The 27,489-nt window shown below is 58.1% G+C and overlaps 4 protein-coding genes across 6 annotated transcripts; 1 reads left to right on the top strand and 3 right to left on the bottom strand.

Moving 5' to 3' along the window:
* Positions 1 to 3,599: 3,599 nt before the first annotated feature.
* Positions 3,600 to 9,194, top strand: PAQR6 (progestin and adipoQ receptor family member 6). Of its 2 annotated transcripts, none has more exons than XM_074566280.1 (8): positions 3,600 to 4,373; positions 5,275 to 5,383; positions 5,614 to 5,786; positions 6,349 to 6,554; positions 6,659 to 6,785; positions 6,996 to 7,092; positions 7,198 to 7,342; positions 7,498 to 9,194. In XM_074566280.1, the coding sequence occupies exons 2-8, from the start codon at positions 5,333 to 5,335 to the stop codon at positions 7,767 to 7,769; spliced, it is 1,071 nt and encodes a 356-aa protein (XP_074422381.1). In that variant the 5' UTR covers positions 3,600 to 4,373; positions 5,275 to 5,332; the 3' UTR covers positions 7,770 to 9,194. The 2 variants fall into 2 exon arrangements, with proteins under 2 accessions (XP_074422381.1, XP_074422382.1); XM_074566281.1 differs by having other exon boundaries at positions 3,603 to 4,373; positions 5,614 to 5,741.
* A 290-nt stretch (positions 9,195 to 9,484) lies between these two features.
* BGLAP (bone gamma-carboxyglutamate protein) lies at positions 9,485 to 10,426 on the bottom strand. Its single transcript, XM_074566312.1, has 4 exons — positions 10,327 to 10,426; positions 9,965 to 10,009; positions 9,811 to 9,877; positions 9,485 to 9,621 (listed from the first exon to the last, which is right to left on the bottom strand). Exons 1-4 carry the CDS (start codon positions 10,385 to 10,387, stop codon positions 9,489 to 9,491), a joined length of 306 nt encoding a protein of 101 aa, XP_074422413.1. The 5' UTR covers positions 10,388 to 10,426; the 3' UTR covers positions 9,485 to 9,488.
* Positions 10,427 to 11,880: 1,454 nt separating this feature from the next.
* On the bottom strand, positions 11,881 to 15,980 carry PMF1 (polyamine modulated factor 1). Of its 2 annotated transcripts, XR_012584529.1 has the most exons (6): positions 15,498 to 15,980; positions 15,300 to 15,405; positions 14,664 to 14,764; positions 13,707 to 13,902; positions 12,802 to 13,321; positions 11,898 to 12,576 (listed from the first exon to the last, which is right to left on the bottom strand). XR_012584529.1 is itself a non-coding variant. In XM_074566306.1 (5 exons), exons 1-5 carry the CDS (start codon positions 15,764 to 15,766, stop codon positions 13,268 to 13,270), a joined length of 726 nt encoding a protein of 241 aa, XP_074422407.1. In that variant the 5' UTR covers positions 15,767 to 15,980; the 3' UTR covers positions 11,881 to 13,267. The 2 variants fall into 2 exon arrangements, 1 of the variants encoding a protein (XP_074422407.1); XM_074566306.1 differs by having other exon boundaries at positions 11,881 to 13,321.
* A 437-nt stretch (positions 15,981 to 16,417) lies between these two features.
* Positions 16,418 to 26,896, bottom strand: SLC25A44 (solute carrier family 25 member 44). The gene is made up of 5 exons (XM_074566300.1): positions 26,700 to 26,896; positions 22,502 to 22,612; positions 21,433 to 22,168; positions 19,367 to 19,494; positions 16,418 to 18,791 (listed from the first exon to the last, which is right to left on the bottom strand). Exons 3-5 carry the CDS (start codon positions 22,052 to 22,054, stop codon positions 18,600 to 18,602), a joined length of 942 nt encoding a protein of 313 aa, XP_074422401.1. The 5' UTR covers positions 22,055 to 22,168; positions 22,502 to 22,612; positions 26,700 to 26,896; the 3' UTR covers positions 16,418 to 18,599.
* Between the last annotated feature and the right edge of the window lie 593 nt (positions 26,897 to 27,489).

The raw sequence follows: 27,489 nt of genomic DNA, 5'->3' as shown, positions 1-27,489 counted from the left end.
GGTGGACTGTGCTTTCCCCCCCCCCTGCTGCTTAAGAAAAACCATCTGCCTCCTCCCTGCAAAGCACGTCGGCAGGGTCTGCAGTCTGCAACCGTCTTCTGGAGGGCTGCTCGAGCTGCAGCCGGGCTGCCTTTGCAGTCCTGAGAGGTTTATTGTCATTCCCTTGTGGCTGCATGGCGCAGAGCCTGCGCGCGGGGTTTATAGAGTGGAGAGCGGCGCTTGGCTGCCATCAAACCAGCGAGGAGCTGGAGGCGTCCCTCAACTTCGCTCCGGGCCAGGTGTTCCCTTGGCCACAGCTGGATCTTGAGGGGGAGGAAAGAGCGATGCAAATAAAGCAGCAACCCAAAGGCACCGCCCGGCGCTCCCATCACGGCGCTCTCGGTTCCCGTAGCTCCGTGGTGCGGGGTGAGAGCCGGGAGCCCAGTGCCGTGGGCTCAGGGCAGCGGGTGCTGTCACTGGCAGCAAGGGCTCACAGTCGGGGGCAGAACCTGGGCTAACGTGGTCTCTCCGCGTCCCGAGTCAGCCCCAGGGCTTGTTTGGGCTGGATGCAGAAGGCAGTTTAAGAACAAAAGTAAATGAACTTGACATTTCCGTAAGGAGATGTTGCTGAGCTGCGGTGAGCCCACCCAGGGGCCACACGGCGCCCTCGGAGGGCTTCTTCCTAAAAGGCAGCAAAGCTGTTGCCTTACTGTCCTCGTCCCTCAGTAACTGCCCTGCTCTCCCGAGGCGTTGTTTTAGTGTTGCCCTGGAGCTTTGCACACCTGGAGAGGAGGAGAAGGCCCTGGCCCTTCACCAGGGACGCTTAACTGCCCAGTGGCATCATTCGGGACATCGTACCTCTGGGCTGAGGGGGGAGGGACAGTGACCTTTTACAAAAAAAAAAAAGGCACCTGAAAGAAGCTCCCCGTGCCACCCTGCTTCTCTCCAGAACCTGCCACTAGGGTTGAGGACCTGACAATTTGGTTTCTGTTTTGGATGCACGTCCCCGGTCAGAGATAGGCCGAGCTGAAAGAGCGGGAGACTTCAAAGCTCCGGAACAGCGTAGCTGCAAAGCGGCCTCAGGGACGATGGCAAGCTGCGTCCTCCGGCAAGTGTTGCCTTCTAATGGAGGAGCAACTTGACGTCTTTAAGGTTGGGGTGAAAGAAGACACTTCTTAGCCCCATTCCCAGCACTTGCCGTGAGTGGGAGTCTCCTCCCTGGCTATAAATTGATACCCACCTGTTACGCCCCAGGCCGTTTGCCCCAGACGCGATTTGGTGCGTCCCTTCCAAATCCCAACCCAGACGCCAAAAGCAGGAGCCCGGGCTCCCTGGCAGGTTGTGCTGGCGGCCGATGCTGAGCGGTTCTCCAGGGCTAAAGAAAAGGTGAAGGTCGGGGGGGAGGCTCTGCGTCTCCTGGCTTTCTGCTCCGCGCGGGGCTGGGGTGTCCCGCGAGCTCCCCAAGGCGTTTCCATCCCAGCCCGAGAGCGAGCCCCAAACCGCCCTGCCACGCTCCCGCCAGGCGCGAGCCGGGTGACGGCCAGCTCTGCTCCGCCGCTCGCCCAGACGGTGCTATTGCTGTCCCAGCTCAAAGCTTGCTGCCACCCGCTCCGAGCTCGTCCCGTTATCGCCCACAGTGCTGGGGAAGGAGAGCGAAAAGAAAAACAATCTTGTGGGCCGAAAGCAGTGTTTTTGACGTGTTTTTGTGTGTTTCTTGGTTTTGATTTTTTTTTTTTTTTTTTCCCTCTTCGTTACCACCATGTTGAGCCCTGTGGGGTGACCCCAGGCTGGGAGAGCGCGGGTTTGTGGTGGTTGAGGCTCGCTGGGTTTCCCGGGAGGGGGTGGCACAGGGGCTGTCCCCATCCCGTGCCGGGGTGGACGCGGTCCCTGGTGCTCCTTGGGCTTCTGCTCAGCGGTTTCACAGGCTGTGCCAAGCAGGCGCTTCCTTCTGCTCCCATCCTTGCCGGGCTGGATGCCGCCTGCAATGCCTTGGATTTGCGCTTTGCAACTTAGATTTGATTTTTTTGTTGTTTTTTTCTGTTTGTTTCTTCCCCCCCCCCCCCCCTTCTTGATGTCTAGCAGAGCTAGCCGGTCTGGCTGGGGCAGAACACGGGGTGGGGACGACAGGGTGGCTGCGAGAATGGGGAAAGGCCGGAGGGTTGGCCCAGGGTCCCCGTATCGCGGGTCCCATCTCCGTCTGCTGGCGGGGAGAGGACCGTGGCTTGGTCCGGGGCGAGGGACGGTCACCTCTCCCTCCCTCCCTCCTCCTTTTGCACAAAAGCCGCCCAGCCCGGGGACGCGCGCGCGGATCGCTCTTGCTGGGGGAGCGAGGGGATGGCTGGTGGAGCCCAGCAGGGACGAGGGGGAGCGCGGGGGCTCTCACGGCATGTGTCTTGTCTGGGATCCAAACACATTGACTGGCTTAATAAAATACAAGATGTTTGTAGCTCTCGTTCTGTGGTGATTCCCAGCCCGGCCCCATCTGTCTCCTGGGCAGCCCCAGGGACGGGTACGTTTTTTGATGTGTGAATCCGCCCTCGAACCTGCGCTTTGCTGACCAAACGTTTTGCTTTTCAGAAAAAAAAGAAAAAAAAAAAAAAAGAAGCTTTGCCGTTCCCAACGCCTTTGTTATTTGACTTGGCTGAAGGAAGGCGTAACCTTGGTTTGCTGTTGAGTTGCTGGGATCAAATGTAGGTGGGTCCCTTCCTTATCCCTGTAGCCGGAAGAGTGTTTTCCTTCGTTCCTTTGCCCGCTGCCCTTCGGGGGTCAGGGTGAGTTTGTCCTTTTGCCAGGACTCTGCCTGGAATCACAGGATAGTTACGGCTGGAAGGGGCCGTTGGGATGGGCGAGTCCAACCATCGACCCAACCCTGCCCAAACCCCCGCTGACCCACGTCCCTCGGCACCACGGTCCCGGCTTTTAAACCCCTCCAGGGATGGCGACTCCACCGCTGCCCTGGGCAGCCTGGTCCAACGCTTGGCAACCCTTTTGGTGAAGAATTTTTTCCTAATATCCATCCTAAACCTCCCCCGTTACTGCCCTCGGGGGCATCCTAACGCCGGCAGCCGTCGTGAACAGCAAAAATAACGGCGGTGGTTCATGGGGCGGCTTCTCAGCTCGGTTTTAATCCGGGGGGTTGGAAAGTAGACGTTTTTAAATACGCGTGACTTTTAAATGGCGATTCGAGGCGCCTTTAAGAGGCTGGGTGTCGGGGGCAGAGCTGGGCAGCCCGCGAAGTCGGGCGCTCTGACTGGGGAAGCTGGAGGGCGGTGGTTTATGGCGGGGGTGGGGGGAGGAAACTCTTCCATTCCCTGTATTCCCACACCAAAGCTCCTTTATTTGCCCTGCTGGTGGGAAGCGCTGAGCCAGGCGCCGGTAGAATTTGCTCTCCTCCAGTTCTTTGGCGGCTGCCAGCACTGGGAAGGTTTTTGGGGGGGAGGGGGGGTGTTGCGAAAAGGCGACTCCGTCTTTCAGGCCGCAGTGGGAGAAGAAGCCGGGGGCGACTTCTTCCCGCGGGGCGAGACGTGCCCTGCGTCCCAACGCCGCTGCCTGCGGTGGCACAAAAGGGACCCGTCACCGCCGGCTCTGTCCCTTCCGAAGGGGCTGGAAACGCCTCTTCCAGCTCGGGGGGGCTGTGCCAAGACGCTGCCCCGGCGTTCACGGCCTCGCCGGCGGCTGTGGATGCACCACCTGCCCCGTCACCGAACTCCGGGCCGCCGTTCCCAGTCGGCGGCGGCCGCATGTTCCTGCCGGGGTTGCCCCATGGCTGTGGGTCTGGAATTGAAGCAGGATAAAAGCGTTATAACACTGATCGAGAGTTGGGACTCCTGGTCCTGCTCATTGGGGTGACGAATCCTTGGAAAACCCCGGGAGCATCCCTGTCTCCAGCCCCGCTCACCGGCCTTTCCCCTCCCTCTCTGCGCCTCCGCTTCCCGCTTCTCCCCCATCTCCCTGCCCCGAACCCGGGCTTTGCTGTGCTTCATCCAGGTTATTTTGGAGGGGCTTTTCAGCTCCGGGGGCTGCATCCCTGCCAAGATCCGGCAGGTCCCGAGACCCCAGACCCTCCCGCCGGCCTCCTGCCAACGCCGGCCGGAGAAAGGCAGGACCAGAGCCCAGTGCGCGGCTCTGCCCGCCGAGTGCCGTGGTTGCGACCTGCTCGTCCCACCGAGCTGTGCCCGGCTCCCGCGGCCGAGCCGGGAACACGAGCCCTCCAGGGGTAAAGAAATCCCCAAAAATGGGGGCTGTGAAAGCACCGATCCCGCTCACAGCTCAACCCTCCACCTCCTGACCGGCGCCTGCATCCAGCCCCGGGTGGACGCCTCCGCTGGCATTCGCCGCCATGGACTGAGCCCGAGCCGCCTCCAGCCCTCCTCGTGCCAGCGGGACGCCGGCAGGTCAGTCGGGGATGTTTTCCCAAACTTGTTTTTGCTTTTTCCGCCTCTTCTCCCTCTTCCCAGGTCTCTTCGTGGGACCCCCGCCGTGTCACCCGAGGGGGGGGGTTTGCTGCGGATCTGGGTCCGGCTCTCCCAGCTGAGGGGCTCCTTGGCATTTAAAGTCCGATGCCCAGAGCCACTTGCCAGTCCCCCCGCCACCCATGGAGGTGCACGTGCCCCTCTGGCAGCACACGGTGGGGCAAAACCCCCCCGTGCGCAGTGAGGGGTCTGGCATTTGGGGGGATTTGGGGGGGGGGGGGATTTCAGCCAAAGCAGGCGGCGTGGCCGGTACAAAGCTCCCTTTGAGCCCCCGCAGCGGCCGCGGCTGCCCCTTCACCAACGAGCAGGAGCTGCCGGGGCCGGGGGGGGACCCTCGGCCATTTCCCAGCGCTGCAGGGGGCCGGGGAGAGGGGCAGCGAGCGGCCCTGGAGGGGACGGGACCCCCCCGGGGCGGCTGGAGGAGGGGGCTGCCAGCACGGCGTCCCCCACGTCCCACCCGTGCTCCTCGCCGGCTCCGCGCAGGGTGGTGGGAGGGGTCTCCGGACGCTTGCGGGTTGTTTTGTTGGTTTTCTTTTTTTTTTTCTTCTTTTCTGCCCCCACCCCCCCCCCCCCTTATAAACCACTGGGTGAGTTTTGGGCTGGGGGGTGGTGAGTGGGGACACTCAGGACCCCCCCCACCCCTGGTGCTGTCGGGCTGCTTTCCCCATGCCGTGCCTCAGTTTCCCCACCCGCCGAGTTTGGTGTCCCGCTTCATCCCGGACCCTGCGTAACACTGGGGGGCTGGGGGGGGGGGGTGGGGTGGCTGTTCTGGCTCCTGCAGCCCCGTCCCAGTTGCCCACTGGGCTCCGTCCTGTCTCCGCAGGACATGGGCTGTGGCCCGGTGCCCTGACACCTCCAGCCCCCGGCGCCCCGGCCCCGCCATGCTGACGATAAAGCTGCCGCAGATCTTCCGGGTCCACCAGGTGCCTCGGGTACGTGTGGCTGGGTGCTGGCGGGGCTCCGTCCCCCCCGTTTCTCCCCCCACTTCCCTCCTCCAAGGTGGAAAATCACCCGGGGTCCCCGGCCAACCTTGCTCCGGCTGCTGAGATGCTCCCAGCCCATCCTGCCTCAGTTTCCCCACGCACCGCGAGGCCAGAGCAGCTCTCGGGGGCTGCCCCGCTCCCCCCGCTGCGTCCCCTGACCGGCCCCGCTGTCCCCACAGACCTTCTGGGAGGACGGGATCATGTCAGGGTACCGGCACCCCAAGAGCTCAGCCCTTGACTGCGTCCTCAGCTCCTTCCAGATGACTAACGAGACAGTCAACATCTGGACACACTTCCTGCCGGCCTGGTGGGGACGGGGACAGGGACAGAGACCAGGATGTGAATTGGAATGGTGATGGGGACACAGGATAGAGACAGGGATGGGGATGGGGATGGGGACAGGGACGGGGATGGCAATGGTGGAAGGGTGGCAATGGTGGAAGGATGGAGATGGGAATGGGGACAGGGACAGGGACAGGGATGGCAATGACGGAAGGGTGGAGATGGGAATGGGGACAGGGACAGGGATGGCAATGACGGAAGGATGGCAATGATGGAAGGGTGGAGACGGGAATGGGGACAGGGACGGGGATGGCAATGATGGAAGGATGGCAATGATGGAAGGGTGGAGACGGGAATGGGGACAGGGACGGGGATGGCAATGACGGAAGGATGGCAATGGTGGAAGGATGGAGACGGGAATGGGGACAGGGACGGGAATGGGGACAGGGACGGGGATGGCAATGATGGAAGGATGGCAATGGTGGAAGGATGGAGACGGGAATGGGGACAGAGGTGTGGAGATGGGGACAAGCACGGGGATGAGGATGGAGATGGGGATGGGGACAAAGACAGGCTGGAGATGGGGACAGGGACAGGGACGGAGCTCACCCCAGCGTCTCCTGTGCCCGCAGGTATTTCGTGTGGCGCTTCCTGGTGCTCTCCTCCTCCCTGGAGCTGTGGCGGGACCCCTACCACTGGCCGCTGCTCATCTACCTGCTGCTCGTCTGCCTCTACCCCTTCGCCTCCAGCTGCGCCCACACCTTCAGCTCCATGTCGGCGCGCGCCCGCCACATCTGCTACTTCTGCGACTACGGAGCCCTCAGCCTCTACAGCCTGGGTGAGCCGCTGCCGAGAGGGTCCGGCACGGGGCTGGGGCCGGGTCTGGGGCCGGGGCCGGGGCCGGGGAGCCAGTGGCCCCATCACGCTGCATTTCTCTCGCAGGCTGTGCTTTTGCCTACGGTGCCTACGCGATGCCGGACCACTGGGTCAGCGGCGTTTGGCACCGTTACTTTGTCCCCGCGGCCGCTTTGAACTCCTTTGTCTGCACCGGCCTCTCCTGCTACTCCCGGTACGTTTCGGGGTCGAAGCTCCAGCGCCGCAGCCGGGTGGAAACTGGGGCTGGAGGATTTTGTCCTTCTCAGCTCTGGGGGTGTCTCGGGGCTTGGGGGGGGATGTCCCTGCTCAGGCCCAAAGCCAAGGTGCTTGCAGGGTCCTGGCTGTGGGGGCCGACAGGGATCTGTGCGTGTGTTGCCCCCCCGGCCCCGGTCCCCCTTCACAGCTTCCCGGAGCTGGAGCGTCCCCGGCTGAGCAAGGTGCTGCGGACGGCGGCTTTCGTCTACCCCTTCCTCTACGACAACATCCCGCTCTTCTGCCGGGTGAGCCGGGAGCGGGGGGGGGTCAGGGGCCGGGTGCCACCACCACGGGGGTCCCAGGTGTTTGTCCCCCTCCCCCTTTTTCATCCCCCCCCCCCCTCCCCACAGCTCCTCTTCTTCTTCTGGAGTAACCACCCCTGGAGCGATGCCGTGGCCGGGTACTGCTACCACCTCCTCTTCGCGCTGCTCACCGGCTTCCTCTTCGCCTCCCACCTTCCTGAGCGCCTGGCGCCCGGCCGCTTCGACTACATCGGTGAGCAGCCATTCCCCCCCCTCCCGGTGCCTCCCGGTGCCCCCCAGTGCCCCCCAGTGCCGCAGCTCCGGTCCCCAGCCCCGCAAAGCAGCAGGAGCTGCGCAGGGAGTCCCAGCACCCAGGGGGTGACGTTGGCTTCTCCCTCCCCCGGGCAGGCCACAGCCACCAGCTCTTCCACATCTGCGCTGTGCTGGGCACCCACTTCCAGCTGGAGGCCATCCTCTGCGACGCGCGCTCGCGCCGGGCCTGGCTGCGGGGCCACCTGCCCGTCCCGGGGCTCCCCGGCACCTTTGGCACCGCCGGACTGGCGTTTTTGGGCAACGCTGCCATCATCGGCGCCTTCACCGCCGCCTTGCCCCGGGCGCCCAGCAGCTCCGGCAGCCCCCCGAGCGTCCCCAGCGAGGCCGGGCGCTGGAGGGACCCGTGACACTGCGGGCGAGGGGCCGGGCTGCAGGGGCTGCGCACCCTCAGAGCTCTCCCCCCACGCAAGTGTGGGGAGAAGAGGGGCTCTCACACCTGGGTCCTGCTGTGGGGTGTCACAAGGTGAGGCGTGTGAGTCCCCCTCCTGCCCTGGTCCCTCTGCAGCCCCGTGCCTCAGTTTCCCCACCTTTTAAACGCAGCTAATCGTACTCATCACTGCGGGAAGGGCACCGTAGCGCACTTAGCTTGCACCTAACCCATGTAGGAGCCCCGTGCAGTGGCCTCACCCCCAGGGCACGGGATCCCCAGGCCACCACAGTGTCCCGTTTCCCAGCAGGTTCAGTGCAGTAACCCTGGGCACCCCGTCTGTCTGTCTGTCTGTGTGTCGGTGAGAGAGAGAGAGAGAGAGAGAGAGTGTGTGTGTGTGTGAGATGTGCAGGGCTCTGACATGGCGCGCACGGCCCCGCTGCAGCGTGCATGGCCGTGACACAGCGTGCACAGCTCCAACACGGTGTGCACGGCCCCGCTGCAGCGTGCATGGCCATGACACAGCGTGCACAGCTCCAACACAACATGCACGGCCCCGCTGCAGCGTGCATGGCTGTGACACAGCGTGCACAGCTCCAACACGGCGTGCATGGCCCCGCTGCAGCGTGCATGGCCATGACACAGCGTGCACAGCTCCAACACAACATGCACGGCCCCGCTGCAGCGTGCATGGCTGTGACACAGCGTGCACAGCTCCAACACGGCGTGCATGGCCCCGCTGCAGCGTGCATGGCTGTGACACGGCGTGCATGGCCCTGCCGCAGCCCAGCCATTGCGCAGTGTCGGCAGTGGGTGCCTGGGGATGGCCGAGGGCCGCAGGGACTGGGGCTGGCAGCAGAGCGGGGGGGCTTCAGGCTGGAGCTGAGGGTGCAGGGGACCGGCAGAGGTGGCAGCTGGGGTCAGGGCCTGGCACAGAGTTGGCCCCAGTGGCCCCAGCATGGGGTCAGGGGGTCCTGTGCTGTGGGACGCCAGGAGCGGTGGCTGCGCAGGAGGAGGATTTGGGGCAGGGGAGCTGTGGCCCGGCGTGGGGACCCAGCAGCAATGGGGCAAGTGGTTTGGTTGAGGGGAGCGGGGGTAGGAGAGACAGAGCCCGGCAGCCCCCAGCACGACGGGGGGGTGTGTGTGTGGGGGTGTGTGTGTGGGAAGGGACGGGATGGGACAGGACACCATGGCCGTGGCCAGGCAGAGCACCACGCACGGGACGTGGGTCCCAATCTCCCCTCGCTGCCCCCCCGCCCCACCCCAGTCTCAATGAACCGGTGGTTTGCCGAGGAAACCCTGCCGCTGGGAAGGGCTCTGGGCCCCACGGGGCAACCCCGCTGCCCCCTAATGACCCCGCGCTTCGGACAAGCAGCTCTAAATTAAACTGGAATAACGGCGGCGCAAGCGCTGGTCTCGCCATTGACAGGAGCCGGCTGGTGACAGCCCCCACTCTGCCCCGGAGGCTGCTCCCGCTGCTGGGAGAGGGAGGAGGAGCTGGGGGGGGGGGTCGTCAACCTCTACCCAGGGCCCTTCTGCTGCCATCTCACCCCCATCCCACCCCCTCAGGCGAGGAAGGGGCTGGCGACACCATTTCTGCATTTATTTCTTTCCACGGTTGACAGAGAGGGGGGTGGAAGCGGTGGTAGCGGCGGTGGTCGGAGGTCAGACCCACGGCCTGGGCGGGGGGCGGCGGGGGCTACACGGTGCCGTAGAAGCGCCGGTACGCCTCCTGGAAGCCGATGTGGTCGGCCAGCTCGTCGCAGTCGGGGTTGACCTCGCAAACCTCGCGCTTGGCCTCCAGCGGGTCCCGCACGACACCGTAGGCGCTGCTGGGGACAGGTGAAGGACACAGGGGATGGCAGAGGGTCCCCGGCCCTGGGGGAGGGCCCAAACCCAGGATTTCTTTGCGTGTGCTGGCCGGGGACCATGTGGCCCCCGCGGTGTCACCCGGGGGGGGGGGGGGGGGGGGGGGGGGGGGGGGCGCGGGGGGTCTCCAGCACAACGGGGTCAAGCGCTACCTGTCATAGACGTAATTCCTCTTGTGTCTCCGCACCACCTCGGCGCTGGCGCGTTTGGAGACGAAGGCTGCGGGGACACAGCGGTGGGTGGGTCAGGGGGGGCTGGGTGTCCCAGCCCCTCTCCCTGGGGACAAACCCGAGGGCAGACACTCACCTTCGGAGCTGGGCGAGTCGTCGGCGCTGCTGGAGCGGTCGGCAGCTGAGGGATGGCATGGAGCGGTCAGGGCAGACGCGGGGGGGCTGGGGATGGCCCCGCGCAGGCTGTGCCCTCACCCTGCTCCTCCTTTTGGGGCTCCCATCCCACCCCCCCCAGTCCAACCCCTCACCCAGACCCCCCACCCCCTCCCTGGGCCTGGCAGAGGGTTCCCCATCCCCCTGCTCCGGCCCTGCACCCTCCACCCCACGGCTCGGCAAATCTCCCTCTGAGCCCCTCGGCTCCCTGCAGCCGACAGCAGAGCCCATCCTGGGGCACGGTGCCCCCCACCAGCCCCCGTCACCCCCCCGGACACCCCGTACCTCTGCGGCAGAGGCCGAGGGTGAGGAGGGCCAGGAGGGTCAGCAAGACGAGGGGCTTCATGGTGCCTCTCTGCGCGGGCGCTGGGCTCGGTGCAGCCCCTGGTCCCCGACCGGCTTTATAGGGCGCCGTGACCACCGCGACCAGTCAAGGAGGGGCCCAGCGGCCCCGTCAGGGCTATTTCCAGCACATCCGCTGGGGCCGGGAGCCGCCAGCACAGGCGGCAATTGTGGTTTGGGGTGAACTCGGTTCCCCCGTGACCAGCCAGAGCCCACAGGGAGGGAAATGCGGCCCCGGGCCAGTGGAGATTTGCTGGTGAGCCCAGCCCTGTCCGCCTGGCAGCACCCCGTCCCGAACTGGGATGGGAAACGGGGCACTGGTGGGACTCCTCGCTGCACCCCCCCAGGCACCGTCCCCCTGGATCCCAGCGGGGTTGCTGCCACACTAGGAGAGTTTCACAGAATCACAAAAAAAAAAATCACAGAACCCCAGAATGGTTTGGGTGGGAAGGGACCTTGAAGACCGTCCCGTCCCACCCCCTGCCCTGGGCAGGGCCACCTCCCACCAGCCCAGGTGGCTCCAAGCCCCGTCCAACCTGGCCTTGAACCCCTCCAGGGATGGGGCAGCCACAGCTTCTCTGGGCAACCTGGGCCAGGGGCTCACCGCCCTCGGAAGAAGGAATTTCTTCCCCACATCTCATCTCAATCTCCCCTCTTTTGGTTTCAACCCATTCCCAACGTCCCGTGGCTCCCCTCCCTGCTCCAGAGTCCCTCCCCAGCTTTCCCGGAGCCCCTTGAGGGACTGGAAGGGGCTCCAAGGTCTCCGCGGAGCCTTCTCTTCTCCAGGCTGACCCCCCCCAGCTCTCTCAGCCTGTGAGAACCTCTTTCCTGCCAAAACCCGGGGGTTTTGCCTCTCCGTGCAGGGCCAACGGGGACTTGGCCCATTTTTGCTTCAGGGACCAGCGTGTGCTCCGTCCGTGGCATCGCCATCACAGCCCCTCACCGGGGGGGAGGAGGGGGAGCAGGTGCCCTGGCCCTTGGGCTCCGTGCAGCTCTGCCGTGCCACATCCCACGGGCAGATGCTGCCTGCCAGCGCCAGGGCCCCAGGAACGAGACCCCAGGAAGCGGTCCAGCACCTCTCAAAACCCCAAAACGGGGCCTTCCAAGAACAAAAAGCGTGCTGCTGGTGTGGTTCAGGCACCGGGCAGAGGCAAAGGGGAGTGGAACAGCTGGAGAAGGAGAATCTCTTGTTCCTCCATCCTTTTACTTCCCCCTCTCCACCAGACCCCAACAGTGCTCCGGATGCTCACCCACCTCCAGAGTTTGCTCCTGTTTAACTCCAGGAGGGCTCTGAGCAGTGGGAGCTCCCAGGGCCACCTGGGGTGACATTCCTCTTTGGGATCCTGACCACTTTCCAGACTTTCAGATCCTATAAATCCCAGCCCTGTCTTGAAAAGCGGAACCGGAGGCTTTGGGGCGGAGGAGGAGAGAAATGCTGAAGCCAGAGCCTTTGTCAAACAAACCCATAAACTATAGACTACGCGGGCCAAGCGCACACAGCGGGAGCCAAGACTGGGGGAACAACAGCTCCAATTTATTTAGATTATAATGCAGCAAGGGAAGGCTTGTTTACGACAGAAGGAAAATATGCCTAAGTCAGTCAATCGCAGGCTCTGGCTGCCTCTAATTAAAACCAGAGGCCTGCGCTTGGTGGAAATCGCCACCATTGTTCTCTGAGTTTGTATTTCCCCACCGCAGAGGCGGGGGGGACGTGCGCACTCGCAGCCGCAGAGCGCAACAGGCGAGGAGGACGACAACAGGTGACCGGAGAACCTGCTGCCCTCGGCAGGGCTGGTGCCTGTTGGAAACAGACTCGCCCTCGCTCCTTGTCAGGCCCAGAAAGACTCTCCTCGTTATCTGCCTGGCCCAGGGGAAGGATCTTTTCTTCGTTTTGAAGATAGTGGTCACGTGCAGGGCTTCACTAACGCCCCGGCAGGCAGACTCCGGTGAGCCCCCGCTTCCCTGGCCGGAAAACTTCCCATGAGACGGTAAAGAACAACTCCAGCTGGGTAAAGCCAATCCCGGTTTGGTTCCAGAAGTCAACACACGGATGTTTCACAGGAAAACATTAAAACCCTTCGCCACGAGCCCACAAAGTCGAGACAGGGCCATTCAAACCTCTGCTCGTCTCCGCACAGCCAAACGGCAGAGCCCCGGAGCCTTCACACTCGGAGAAGCGGCATCAGCGTGGACCTGCTGGGAGGGAGCAGGGTTGGAAACTAACTGGAAAGAAGGAATATGTGGCAACGAGGAACTTGATGCGATAAAGCAGCTGCTGACACGTCTGTTCTGATGGCCTGCGGGCGGACAACTGCTTAAAAACATGGATAGTGAAAACGAGCACTGCAAAACCATGGCAAAAAAGAGTCCGATGTGGCTGTTTACACTCCACAAAATGCCGTAGTGGCATTTACCCACCTGCAGGCTCCGTGTGCAACAGCTCCCCGGCTCCTCATTCCTGCGCACAGCCCGGCCTCTGGGCTTAAGGCACCATTTTTCCTCTAATGCACACCTGAAATACTTTTAAGGCCACAAATTTGGCTTCGGCGAGCTCGAATCACGCACGTGACGGCGCTAAAGAAGCGTGGGAGTGCACAGGCAGGCCCTGGCTATCAGATCTGTAGGTTTCTGCTCCCTGTTGAGCTGAGTGGGGAACAGGAAATCGTCATCTATTTATTTCCAAAGATCCTGATGTGTTCTTTTTTTATTTCTTCACAAACTTTATCAAATTGTGCAAGTCCAGCAGCTTTTCAGTCCCACTGCGAGTTCCTTCTGGCCTGACAAGATGAAGGCAAGTCTGCGTGGTTTGAACACGCCACGCACAGAGTCCCACTTGAGATGAGGATAAATTTCCCCGCGAGACGTGCAGAACCTCCCCGCGTCCTCACTGGGGCTCCCTGAATGTCATGATGAGTTCTCGTTGCTCTTTAGTAATTGCCTGGAAGGAAAACGACCACCACTGAACTCAGCAAAGCGCTTTTCTTCACATATAACGCCGTTCAGGATGCAAAGCAGGCTGATATGAAACAGAGCGTCACTTACGCTGCCGTCCCCAGCACGTACGGAATACAACCCCCGAATCTCACATGCTCACCCACAGAAACATCCCACCCGCACGCAGGGAAAGCATCCAAGACCTCCAGTGGAAATTCCCAGACCTCCCAGGCCAATTTCAGCAGCACTCGGCGCCCGGTGAGGCCTTTGATAAGCGGAAGGCTTAACTATAGTGCAGCCATTTGCTAGTCAAGCCACAGAACAGCGCTTCTTCCAGGCTGATGCTGCAAAAAGAAGGGGGATTTTAGTTGTTTATTTTTTATTTCTACCTGCCAGGCAAGTTTACGAGCTTGTATCAGCTGCTGCAGCTCCGCAATTCTATCCCTCCCCGCAAGCACAGACTCCGCCACCTTCCTGTTCTCTTCCTCCTTCTCCTTTAGGACTTTCTGCAGGTACGACCGGTGCTTGAGGAGGTACGGCACCATAGCGCTGCGGACGTCCTCCTCCGGGATCCCGCTGGGACGCCTGCCAACAAGCGGAGGTGAAGCAACCAGAGAGCAACAACGTGGCGCAGCAATTAGTCTCACGCACCTCAACTGGGAGCTGAGCTGCTGCCGTAACAGATCAGCTCACCGACTCCCGCAATTTACCTCTGGATGCTTGAGGGCAGCTAAAACCCCATTGCGTAGCTCCCTAACGCCATAGATGAAGGAACAAGAGGAATCCTGCCCAAAACTCTGCCCTCAGTTGAGGCCCGGAGGCAGGTGGGATGTAATTAACTCCCCCAAACACAAACCCAAGAAATCATGGCGATGCTTTTGATTAAAAGACCCAGCCTGCCTTTAGGCCAAAAAAAGGCAGCGCTTACAACTTCCAGTGCCTGCTGAGGCCCTGAGCAAGGCACCCCAAGGAGAAGTGCTGCTGTGAGCTCTGCTATTAGAACAGGAGCTGGGGCTAAAACACACCGCCAGCCTTTCGAATTATTCAGAATTGAGTTTACCTCCCCTCCGGTCTCAGCGGCACTAACCTCCTCCTTGCACTGAGGAAGCATAGATAGATACATGACGTAGAGAAGCACAAATACAACTTATTTTCGGATGTTTTAGACGCAATGACATTACTGTTCATCTCAACATGAAGTTTAAAAAACTCCCTTGCATCACAATGCCGAGAGCACACTTCAACATGACCCAAACGTCACACGGGAACTGACTTTTCCCCTTGAAGGAACACCCCTCCACACACACGCCCGCTCCCCAAGCGCCTTCCACAAGGCTATTCCATACCACGCAGGCTCTTTGTGGTCCTTTGCCTCCTCCACGATCTTATCCAGTGAATTAAAGAGCACCTCCAGATTCCCTTCCTCCTTTACTTCCTGGATCTCCTCCTGTGAAGGAAGGACACCACAGGGATTCAGCAGGACCCAAACTGAACTGACGTGGGCATCGTTCTGCTTGTGAGCCCTCGCTTTTCCCTGGATGAGGGCTACACACTGGGAATCATCATGTCCCCATCCCTGGAGGTCTTTAAAAGATGTGCAGACATGGGGCTTTGGGACATGGTTTAGCAGTGGAGTTGGCAGTGTGAGGTTTACGGTTGGACTTAATGGTCTTTTCCAACCTAAGGAAGGCAGTGGATTCCCCATCATTGGCAATTTGAAGATTCAGCTGCCCAGGGTGCTGGGCCATCTTGTCCAGACCATGCATCTGCTAGGAAACGTTGGACAAGGTGGATCCTTGAGGCCCCTTCCAACCTGGGATTCTACAATTAAATGATTCTATAATTCTGCAGCTCTGGCTGGGGAAGTCTCTGGGCAGCAGCCTTAACTTTCTGGTTTCGCCATTCAATAAATGCATTTTCCACCCTTAACACCAAGGCGGTCAGTGCCTCCGGGGGCGGCCCGGCCCCGCCTCCCCCTTCACCTTGATGGACGTCTGCAGCTGGGACACGAACTGGTCGTAAATGCTCCTGGTCATCTCGGGCTGCAGTTTGTAGAAGCAGCGGTAGCAGCTGGCGAACCTCTGGTAGCTGCAAAGCGGGAGGGGCAGGGTTAGGCCTCCCCGCCGCGGGGCCCGCCCAGGCCCCGGCTCTCCCGGAGCCCGACCCCGCTCCCGCCTCACCTCCCGGCTGTCACCAGCTTCTCCAGGAAGGTGTCCACCACGGCGGCGAAAACCTGGGCGCGGCCCGGCGTCGCGGGTACGGACGGGTCGCCATCGCCGTTCCCCGCCGCTGCTGCTGCCGCCGCCTCCTCCCCCTCAGCCCCGCTCCGCGCCGCCGCCATCTTCCACCGCCCGCCGGGCCCGCCACTGCCGCTCATTGGCTGCCGCCGCCGCGATGCGGCGCGCCCATTGGATGGCTGCGCGGGGCCCGCCCCTCCCTCAGTGCGCATGCGGGAAAGGGCGCCACGCCTCCCTGTGCGGGCAGGGGCGTGGCCTGTGCACTGGGGGCGTGGCCTCGGCGGGCAAGGGGCGGGGCCCAGCTCAGCCCCCGCCCGCGGCAGAACGGCTCAAGCGTTAAAAAATCCCCAAAGTAATAAAAAAATCACACACGGGGGAAACGCTTCCTCCCCCGCGTCACGGCAGGAAGCAGCGAGGAGCCCCTGAAGCGTAATCGACCGTCCCCCTCCTGCCACCCCCACCCCAGTCCACTCACGGCCTGACCCATACACTCAATTATTGAATGAAATAAAGCGACCAAGTCTGAAGAATTCCAAAGGGGAAGAATAACCCAAGTTCTGCACAGAAGGAGAGGGAAACGCAATTTTTCCCTTGTCAAAATACTCCGTGTAAGAGCTAACTAGAACTACCCGCGGACTGTAACGGAGGACGGGTGCTCTGCGCTTTCAGGCGCTACACCTGCTTTAACCTCTTTTTTTTTCCCTGGCTTGCTGTTTCACTGCTGTTTCTTGTCAGGTCCCTCCTGGCACTACTCAGAAGGCAAAGTGTTAAAACCAAGAAAGCATCGCTGTGAGATGGCAGGACCTGGCAGACTCCCTCGGCGAGCGCCCTCCCCGCGACTAACGCGCTTTGAAACTCAGGCGTCAAACTGAAGGTCTCTGAAGTTTATTAGTTGTCAAGAACTTCGCTGGTTAAGAGAGGAATATTAAGCTTTAAAGTGTCTCCCTACATTCGTGCTGTCCGCCACTTCGCGACGCGCACCCAGACTTACCCTGCTGGTAACGAGCAGAGGATGATCATTACCGTTTCTTTTAATATCGGTATTAGTACCGCCTTTGTGTGAGACCGGGGCTCCCGTCGGCTCGGGATACTTGCAAGCTGGTGACGCCGCTGTTCCACTTTTTAGAGCAGAATCCACTATTACAGAAAGAACCAACTGGGGTCGACTTTTAAACGCCAAAAAGGCGACAGAAGAGCAGCTCGCAGAACACGCTGCTCCAACAGCTCGGGCATACGTCACCTTATTTAACGCTGCAGAAAACAAAGGTGGGATTAAAAAGGCCTTTGATGACTCATCTGCAACCCCAGTAAAGAGTGCCGTATCTTATAACCGAGTTCTGCCCTTAAACATAAAAGTCTCTCTCCAGCGGCGTCTTGTCCCACCTCCAGCAGGAACCGCGGCACATCCAGCCCCTGCACGGCTCAACTGCGGACGGCGGAACGATGGCAAGAGCCACGCTCAGCAAATCCCAGGTGAAAAGGCAGCCAAGAGCCACAGGATCAACGCAACAACCGAGAATTCCTTGTGACGGCCTTGAGATGAACAGAGGCGGCGATATGTATCTGTTGTCGGAGGTGTATCTCTCGCCTCTCAGACATACAGCTACCTGGGATGAGCACCAGGCCTGGGCTGGCATCGCGAGAGGCAAATCTCAAATCCCGAGACCAGCAGAGCGAAGTCAAAACGATCCCTTCATTCCTCCTCCCCCCCAAAGAGCAGCCTCTTGCTTCATCACTCGACTGCAAGTTTTCATCTGGTAAAAAACACAGACCAAGAGCTGAAGGGTTTTGATCCAGCCAGAGCGCGCGAAGAATCGTCCTTGCCCTTCCCAAACAGGATAAGCAGGATTTAAACTTACAAAGTATTAGCGAACTCTTACTTCTTATTCAATATGAACATGCCGATCAGGTTTGAACTGGATCAAAAGCCAGTACGAGCGGGTTTGGGTTTGGTTTTTTGTTTTTGTTTTTGTTTTTTTTTTCCCCCCACCTCACATCCCGTTGTAGCTCACATCCCCTGCAGTTCTTCTCCGGGCTGCTGGCAGCACTGCAACCTGACACTTCCAAACCCCGCATCTGCCGGAATCTGACACTTCCAAACTCCGCATCTGCCGGAATCTGACACTTCCAAACTCCGCATCTGCCGGGGCTTAAACTAACTACGGGTGGGAAGTGGCAGCAGCCACCCTGAACATGCAGTATGGACACTCACATTGAACAAGGCCACAGAACAACCACTCAGTCCCCCAGAAATCAGAATAAGCTTCCCTAAAATAAAATTTAAAAAAAAAAAAATAATTAAATAACAACAGATTAAAACCATAGGTTAGGTGTCAAAATTGCCACCAGCTAATTACAAACAGCCGGCTCAACTCCTAACTTGCCTATCAGCCAGCTCGCTGTTTGAAGGATGAGAGACAGGAAACATTTTCCAAGAACATACAAAAAAGGTATGTACAGATCTACCCAAAACGCAGTAAATAAGGTCTTAAGCGGTTCCGGGTTACTCTCGTCTCACATCTTCTAGAAATAAGCGTGGGCGATTGGAGAAATCTACTTGTCTATTCTACTCTTCCAGCTTCCCACAGTGCAACTGCAATCAGCACACAACCCGCCAGAGGGCTCTGCTGCAGTCGGTTAGACTCCCCTCCTCGGAAGTTTGGCAAAGATTAAAATAATTTAAAGAATAAACTGGCTTCTTGCTTCAGCCAGTAAGTCTTTAATTTAAAAAAAAAAAAAAAAAAAAAGGGAATTAAGAACTCGCCGGGATGCGTTCACGCACCTGGCTGCTCTTGAATGAACGGTCACAGGCAAACAGCGTTGCCAAAGGTCACATTTTGATGGATTTAAGCAGAAAACAGCAGCAGAGCATCGTGTACAATCAAATCTAAAGAGGTGAATTGCAGTTGCTCTTGCTTCTGCCTTGTACTGCGAAACCAGCTTAGAGGCAAAAGAGATAGCAGCTGCCTCTCCTCCCGAGCTTTCAACCGTCGGTCCGAACTCAGAGGGTTCAAAAGGTGTTTTTTTCTCTTCCACCGGCTGCCTCTACCAGTGTCTCGAATCCACCAGCTCCGGGCGGAGGCTCAGCTTCTTCAGAGTTTCATACCCCACCACGATGACGATGGTGGAAGGAGTGGCCGAGATGATGCGGGCGGAGAGGCCTTTAGTCAGGCCCCAGGGACCTTCCTCCGCCATGAGCTGTTTGAAGGTGAGGATGATGGAGCTCTTGCCTTCCACCTGCAAAGCCAGAACAAATATTCACTGAGCTGCCAGACTTCAAGCTGAGCTGCTCTGGGGCCCTGCTCCAACTGAAGACTCTGGAGACTACAGATCAGCCAGTCCGGTGACCTTGATCTGGTCTCCAGAACTCCCTGGGGGGGGGGAAGGCACAAAGTCCTAAACTGGCAGCAGTAAGTGGGATTCTTAGACCTGCCTCCTCCTCCTCCTCCTCCTCCTCCCCATCTGCGCCTGTCTAGAAGGGGCTGGATCAACACGGCAGCTCAAGTCTCACTGGAGCCGACGCTGCTGGAAGCACCTCGCCTTTTCTGAAGGATGCCGCGGAGGATGCCAAATGAGGGAAACCTCATTTGAGCAGTCTGGGTAGGCGAAGCCAGCCCTGCTACCTGAGCTGCCCCCTATTAAGGCCGAGTGTAAATTAAGCAGCACGATATCTAGGACAAACCAACCTATGAACAGGGAGAGAAGGGGAGCCGTTTACCTGAAGCCACAGAGATCAAAGAGGCGAGACCGCACCCCACCCCTGCGTCATGCTGCTGTTGCAGACAGACGTGCCGAGCAGGCTGAGCTCTTACCTGAACCCGAGCTCTGATGACATCCATGGGGTTGGTGAGGGTGGAAGCTGTGGCAGCTGCCAGTGGCCCCGATATAGCTTGCAGGAGGAGATGGGGACAGTCTTTAGGAGTCAAGCTGGAAAGCTGTTCTGGGAACGGGAGAGAGAGAGAGTAAAGTTTCAGACGAGTGGCTGCTTATCACTTCCTGAACTCCACCTGCTAATTTAGACTGATTTGCAGTGGGCAGAATCCCTGATTTACAACCTGTCACCTCCTCCCACAGCATGTCTGAACGGTGCTTTCTGCATCAACCAGAAAGTCAGCAAAGCGCAGGGAACAAGCCCGTCAACACCCCAGCAGCTCCATCACACAGCCTCTGATCAGCTCAACCGCAGGCGCTCAGACCTGCTGGGCAAAGAGGGCAGAACAAGGCTGTACGTTCCCAGCTCAGAGCACGGAAACATTCACCCCCCTGTAAAAGGCACGGGGGAAACCTTTAGACAAAGCTATCGGAAGTTGCCTGCAAAGTTTCACACAGCTCCAGAAAGCTGCCACTACCACCGAGGACACTGTCCAAGAGATATCCACGTGGTAGCCCGCCGCGGGATCTCTCAGGAGAAAAGCGCTGCGTCCTGCTCAGCCCAGGGATTTCCTCATTCTGCTCCCACTACCTGGCAAACGGGATCTGAACCTCCCCCACTTTTATTGGTTCAAGTCGTAGGGAAGACAGTCCAAAAGTCCCAGTTTCTTTGGATGATGGGGTGGTTGCGTCTCTCTGGCAAGAGGGAAGGAAGCTGCTGTGTTTGACCCAGAACACGGAGCTGAATCGCTGCCAGCGCTGTACTTTGAGCCCGAGGAAGGTTCAATGACCAACGGCGCTGCCAGCCGAGACCTGCACTCTACCCAGGGACAGGGGACTAGAAAAGGCAGCCAAAGCAGAGATGTACTGAAAGCTGGGGCTTAATGTTTAGCATCATCTTGATTGCCACTCCAGAAGACAAGGAAAGAGAGCGAGGCCGTTCGCTCCATATCAACTTTCTCGTTCTTAGATTTTGAACCTTTTTGGCGTGAAAGTCTTACCATTAACACGGCGGATTTTCAGTATTAAAAATCATGGACACGGAGAGCGAAGGGAGCGCTCCCCAGAAGTTCAGACTGGACCAACATCTCGAGGTGCTGTTGCCATTTAAAGGCACCACTGATGTATAACCATTGTTACCCACTCTGAAAAGCAAACTAGGTATTCGCCACACCTGTATTTTTAGAAGCAGTTGATTTCCAAGATACACTTTAAGCCTAGTACAGTGAAATCTGAGCCTCTCATTGTCATCACTTTTAGGCAGATTGCTATTAGGTACATATTAGTCTAAAAACCACATGCAAAGCTGCACGACAAATCTAAAGGATTACTGGGGGGGTGGAAAATAAATCTTAGCTGACCAACATCTTTAGTATTTGGGAACACCCTGAGGATTAGCAGGGCTGAGCTAGGGAGAGAGAACATGCCGCTGAGTGTCGTTTTGTATCACAAGGCTTAGTGCCAGTTTTAAAGGTATGGAAACTGAAACATAACCTTAAAACACAAAACCACAGAAGATTTGGCTTTTCTCTGTGCCTGCTGTTTAGTTTTGCTATGAGATTTGCAGCTCTAGAAATCGTTCTGCCATATATGAGACTCCAGAGCCCACGTGAACTGAAAGAGGAATTGTACTTATGCAGTGGCTTCAAAACTCTGCCCAATGCCAGACAACAGCCTTCCTCACTTCCATGCAGAAAGTAAGCGTTATTTGGGATTAGCGGAAGTCAAAGTAGACACATGAGGTCCCTCTTGCCTAGAGCGACCGAGTTTTAAGTCCTCTAACAGTCAGACCCCTATACTTTGCATTTAAAACAAACAGTTAAGCTTCCACCCAACACCTGCAGAACTCCATTAAACTGGATACAGCTATTTGTTTCGAGACAGGTTCTGCTCCCACCCCAAATCAAAGACAGAAAGCAAACCACGCTGGGTCCACAGTTTCAGAGCTGATCTGAGGGGCTTCTAGGCCTCCCAGGATAAGATACGTTCAAAGCCTCCTTTCACTCACCGGCATAGAAGTGGTAGAAGGGCCACCAGACCGCACTGTTGGGAATATAGGTGAGCAGCGAGGCCACGTAGCCCCTGTAGAAGCCTCTAAAGCCATCGGCCTTGAAAATCTGTACAATGATGTCCTTGGTTTGGCCAAAGACCAACATCCGCTTGCCGTCTTGGTTCTGCACCTTAAACCTGCCCATGCTTTCCCCCTTCCTCTGCATCATGAGATGTTGGGAGATGACATCGATGGGCACCGTGATGCTCTGGGCCACCAGGGAGGCTGAGCCGCCCGCCACCAGCGACTTCACAGCGTTGTTGTTGTTGTACCGTGACACATACTTTCGAGTGAGCTCATACGTTGTCACATAGCACTGTCCAGAGATCAGGGTGAAAGTGTTGACCAAAAAGCCACGGTAGAGCCCGGCTGTCCCTTCTGTCCGCAGGATTTTCACAAACGCATCAAAAGTCCCATTGTATAGGCTCTTGCCCTTCTGAACCTGCAACCGTGTTCGGATAAGTGTGAAAGGGTAAACGCTCACCCGGATCATCATAGTCATGCAAATCCCAAACACGTAGAATTTCCTTTTGTCCAGGTGCTCCCACTCAATGATGGGGATGTTGCGTTTGTCCTCCATGACTCCTCGGAGCGGGGAAGGAGAGGTGGTATGTCCCAGATCGACCTCAAAAGTACAGAGCAGGTCCAGGCTCAGCCCTCCCGTCGTGACTGCCTAGGTTGGAAGTGCTGGCATCTGAAACGAGAGACACTTTCAGTAGATGACGAAGCACCTAAGATAGGTAAAGCAGCCTACGTCACCTCACTTCGCTGATTCTCCTGAAGCACCCATAAACCACTCTGTGGGCAGAGCAGTGGGACTGTGACCTCGGGAAGCAGGGCCGTATCACGTGGTTGATGGCGGCACCTTCTGATGTCACCACCGCTATTTGTTAAACTCTAACAGTCTGCACACACGGCAGTTCTTACTACGGTCCAGACTACTCTGCTGCAAAGCAAAGCTTGCCAGACTTTGCAAAGCAGTTTGAGATCCACGGAGAAAGAGCACCGCTCCGACAGCAAGCACTACCTTTTAACGAACAGGCAGGACTATGGCTTGTCAACCAAAGCAGCTTCTTCCCAGTCATTCCGGGTTTGCGATGCTCCAAGACGTCAGGATGTCACTTTTCAGTTCCGGGCTCTGTACAAAGAAGGAAGCAACACGTCTCCGTTTGTGTTCCCAGATTCTCTGCACAAATTAAGACGCATTTTTCTGGGCATTTCCATTTTGGCCTTCCTAAAGCTGGAGGGTGATGCAAGCCAGGGAAGGGGGAAGAGAAGGTCGTGAAAAGAAGAGCAACAATGGGAGAACAAGGCAAATGCAAACAGCCATGTAGAGTCTCCATGTTGATGACCAAGACCCTGAAAAGAAAGGGTTAAAAATCACAGCTCAGGGACCTCTCAGTTGAGCAGTGCCTAATCGCGCTTTTGAGCTAAGGCGAGCAAAGTTCACCCTCACTCCCAGTACTGCATCATCCCCTCTGGTACGATAACGCTCACAAACCTGCCGTCCTTCCAATTTTGGCAGCATTCAGAGCACCAGGAACCGAGGGACGAGGCGGGAAGCTCCTGATTCAGCCTCCTCCGGCAGACCCTGCCCGAGCCCAGCTCCTGCCCCTGAAGCACTATCCCTGCGTCTCATCCCGCAAGGCAGCCGCATCCCAGCTGCTTCCCCAGGACGAGACTCTCGGTAGTTCCACCCGTCTTCCCTTTTGGCTGTAATTTGCTCTAATTTGGTGCATGATTAACCGAGCTTGGAATTAGCGAACCTCCTTGCTGGGCCAGGCATATACAAGCAAAAAGAGCACCTCATAGAATCAACCCAACACGAAACCAATTATTTCGCTGACCACAAGGACCTTCTTCCCATATTGAAAGAAGGGTCTTTCAGGAATAACAGGCTGCTAAATTATTAGAAAGCGCTTGACTGCAGCCGCATCACAGCTTATATTCCAGGCTCCGGCAAATGGGTATCGGAAGTCTGTGCACAGAAACAGGCAGAACTGCTGGAGAGCAGAGCGATACCGAGTAGCTCCACTTGTAAATGCAGAAATTGGAACAAGCGCGCCAAAACCAGAGATCTGAAAACTGATTCGCTTTGAATCTAGACCGAGCAATGACTGAAATTTAACGTGAGATGCGGCCAGCACCACGCAGCAATCTGGGGGCCATTTTACGTTATCAGTGTAACGCGGAAAGGCCGTGGTGCAAACGCCTCAAAACTGCAGGCTGCACGAAGAGAGCTCAAACAGCCAACAGCCATTTGGTTAGAGACGCAACAACAAAACAACGGGCAATTACTTACCCTCTGGCACAGAGAAGAAATTCTGATTATGAAACCATGGGGGGGAGGGCGATTGCTATTAACGGACCATTTCATTGCCTATCTGCCAACAAAATATTTGCTTAAGATCAGCAAACAGCGTTACAGGCTGCCACCACTCCTGCTGATGGACAGTGAAGTTAAAAATACCCCAGGGCACCCGGGTCCGACAGGGAAGGTGGGGGGGAAACCCTGTTTTACCCAGTAAAAAGAAAACTGCACTTCATTGTTCCAGTCAATTGACTTGACAGATAACGCATAACAAATACCACGGCTTGTCTAAACAAAAGTTGTATTGCTTTAATTATAACTACACTATTACTCGTTCACTAATACAGGCATAATTAGACAGCATAAAGCTTCCTACACAGGAATTATCTGCACACAGCACCTATAAAAACATTATTTTCCTCTTGTCAGGAGTTACATTTAGCTTAATATTTTATAAAAAACCCCAACAAAATAAAAACTATCCAATGCAATTTCCTGGTGAAGCCTGGGGGCTTATTCCACACTCCAAGTTCCTCTGCCACCTAAAAACGGAACCATTTGTAGCACGGCTCCCCGTGTGACAGGTAAGGTGTACCTGCTAAGAAAAATCCTCACCACTACCTTAAGGACAACAAATAAATAATAATTTTAAAAGTATGCTTGATTTTTATTCAGTGTTATGTGCTACAGCGCTTTGTTTTTAGAATTTCATCCATAATCTCCTTGAGGAAGCAACCGTACTTTCTTTGGACTCTTACTAATAACCGCTTTCATTTAGGATCTAAATTAAAAAGACAACGTCACTCTAATCCCAGGGCCTGCAGGCAATCGAAGCCAGAAGCTCCTCCTGCGGGAGGTGGAGAGGGATGGCAGCCTGCCATCACCAGGGATGCTTCGGTTTGACCACCACGGCCACAGTTCTCGCTCTGCCAAGACGAGAGTTTTGCTCAGAGCATTTATTCCTCCAGAAATTCCAGCCAGGGCCTTGCTCAGAGGCAAGGTCTGATCTTGTCGCATCCAGTTTCAGTAACTCTTTGATGATCTTTCAAAGTAATTTTGGGGAGATCGACATAAAAGTAATTGCCAAATCTCAAAAGAAGTGGCCTGCCCTCCAAAACAAATCACAAGTACACCAGCTCCCCTCCCAGGTCATGGAGCCGTTCTGTACTTCCACACTTGAACAGTTTCCACGTCAAAACTATGCTTCAATAGATCTATGCAGATGGTGACTTCTCGCCCTGAACAGAAAAGCATTTTGTGAATTTCTGCCTAGGAATTAATTAAAGCAGAGGATTACCAAGCCGACTATACCTGCTTCTGCTCTCTCCCTAGTTTGTGGTCTGACCCACAGGACACCGCTTCATCCCTCTAAACACAGACTGCAACTTTGTGCCAACGCCTTCCCTCAGTTTATCTCCTTTTTAATGCAGCCCCAGCAATCCGTTCTCCAAACTTTTCTTGCTGCAGCTCTACCTAAATATGATTCTTTGGCAAATTAAGACGGGTCCTTTGTGTAGCCCTGGCCAAGGGCGTCTCCTGCTCAGCATACTAATGCCTTCGCACGATGGCCTGGGAACCATCCAGAAGCAGGCGGCGAGGTCGCCTTCCCAAGCCCCAACTGCTATAGGCGGTTGCCTGTGGAGATCCTCTCAAGTGGGAAAGCACGAGACCAAACGAATCCGTGACACGTCTCTCAAATTTGAAGCCTTTTATCCATGCCACGCTATGCCAAACCTGGTCCAAGGTGGCAGCTGCGTTTTCAAACTCTTTAAATTTACCCTGGGAGGGAAGTGGACATAAAACCAGCCTCACTGAAGATCTGCAGTTCCTCCGCAAGCAGCTGTTGCTCTGTAAACGATGAGGCAGAGACATTCTAAGGCCAGCGCTTCCCAACACACCCACAGCCTGTACGCAGCCGGCCGTACGCAGCCAGCCACCCGCCTACCTCACAGGTAAAGCCATCGGTGCTTATGTTTGGGCAGACAAAAGATCAGACGTGCTCTAAAGGCGGCAAAAAGGAGGCTGAGGAGAGACCCTTATCACTCTCTACAGCTACCTGAAAGGAGGTTGTAGTGAGGGGGTGTGTGCGTCAATCTCTTCTCCCAGGTAACAAACGACAGGACAAGAGGAAATAGCCTCGTGTTGCGCCAGGGGAGGTTTAGGACGGATATTAGGAAAAATTTGTTCACCAAAAGGGCTGTCAAGCATTGGACCAGGCTGCCCAGGGCAGTGGTGGAGTCGCCATCCCTGGAGGTGTTTAAAAGCCGGGCAGACGCGGTGCTGGGGGACGTGGGTCAGTGGGGGTTTGGGCAGCGTCAGGTTGACGGTTGGACTCGATGATCTGAAAGGTCCCTTCCAGCCTCAACCGTTCTGTGATTCTACGAACACGTGCAGAGTCTGGCATGGGACCCGCTCAAGGTCACCGGCGGGGTGAGCAGCTGTGTGGACCAGACGCCTTTCCCACCGCCCCGGTTTCACGTCGCGGCCGTCTCCCCCCCTCTCTCCCCCTCCCACCTTTGCTTCCCGCAGCCCGGGAGTCGCAGGGGACCTCCATCCCCGTCCCCTCCCGCCCCCAGGCCCCCCCAGGAGCGCAGCACCCTGCTCCTCACCCACGGGGGTCTTGCACCAAACCGCACCCCGGCTTCCCCGACGCCTCGCCCCCCTTCCCCGCCAGCCGTCCCCCAGCATCCTGCCCCGGGGGCTCCCCATCGCTCCCCCTCCCGCCCCACGGCCAGCGCCCCCCAACCCGCCCCAGGCGCGCCCAACCCCACCAGCCACCCACAGCACCGGCACAGAGCCGGGCCGCGGCGGCCGCTCGCCCAGGCCTCCCCCTCCTCCCGCCCCACAACCGAGCCCCGCTCCCCCCCCAGCGCCTCCCGGCCTGGGTCCGCCGCCTCCTCCGCCACCCCCTCACCTCAGGCCGGCGGGCGGGAGGCCCCCGTCCCGCCTGGCCCCGCCGCCGGCCGGTCCCGCCGCCCCATGGCCGCTTCCCCCCCGCGTCCCTCGACGGCGGCCGCCGGCCGGAAGTGAACGGCGGCGGCAGCGCGTCGGGGCCCTCGCGCGCCGCCCGAGCAATCAGCGCCCAAGCGCCGGCGCCATCTTGGAGAAGGGCTGACGCCGCTCCGGAAGAGGCGCCGCGTGCTTCCGCCCGCAATAAAGAGGACGGACGCCCGCCGCGCCCCGGCGAGAGGCGCAGGGGACGCATCGCGCGTGCGCACAGCGGGGAGGCCTCGCCTTTAAAGGGACAGCACCGAATCCCGGCTCTTAAAGGGCCAGCGCCTCCAGGCGCGCACGGAGATGTCGCAGCTGTGGACGTACCGAGCGTCAGCCGCCCCAGCGGGCCCAGGAGGAGCGCAGGGCGCTGGTCACACACACGAGCCCCCGAGAACCACTGCTCAAGAGGGGCTGGAGGACAGACCCCAGCGGGAACGACTCACGGAGTCAGGAAACGCCCTCGGCTCGGGCAGCAAAGACGGAGAGTCCAAACCGCCCTCCCGCCCCCGCGCCGGAGCTGAGGGTCCCCTTCCAGTTGTCTCCGCTTCCACCTTTGCCCTTCTCTGTGCCAAGCCTGGCCCCCGGCGCCGGCCTGTCAGATCTGCAGTGCTCAGCCCACCCCGAAAATGATCCCTCCATGAGGACTGTGGAGTCCTCAAAGCTCATCTGGCCAAGGTGATGGTCCAGGCCTCGGTTTCTCCATTTGCCAG

The sequence above is a fragment of the Larus michahellis genome, chromosome 24 (genome assembly GCF_964199755.1).
Source record: "Larus michahellis chromosome 24, bLarMic1.1, whole genome shotgun sequence".
Lineage (NCBI taxonomy): Eukaryota > Metazoa > Chordata > Aves > Charadriiformes > Laridae > Larus > Larus michahellis.
This window is presented reverse-complemented; position numbering and strand designations above follow the sequence as displayed.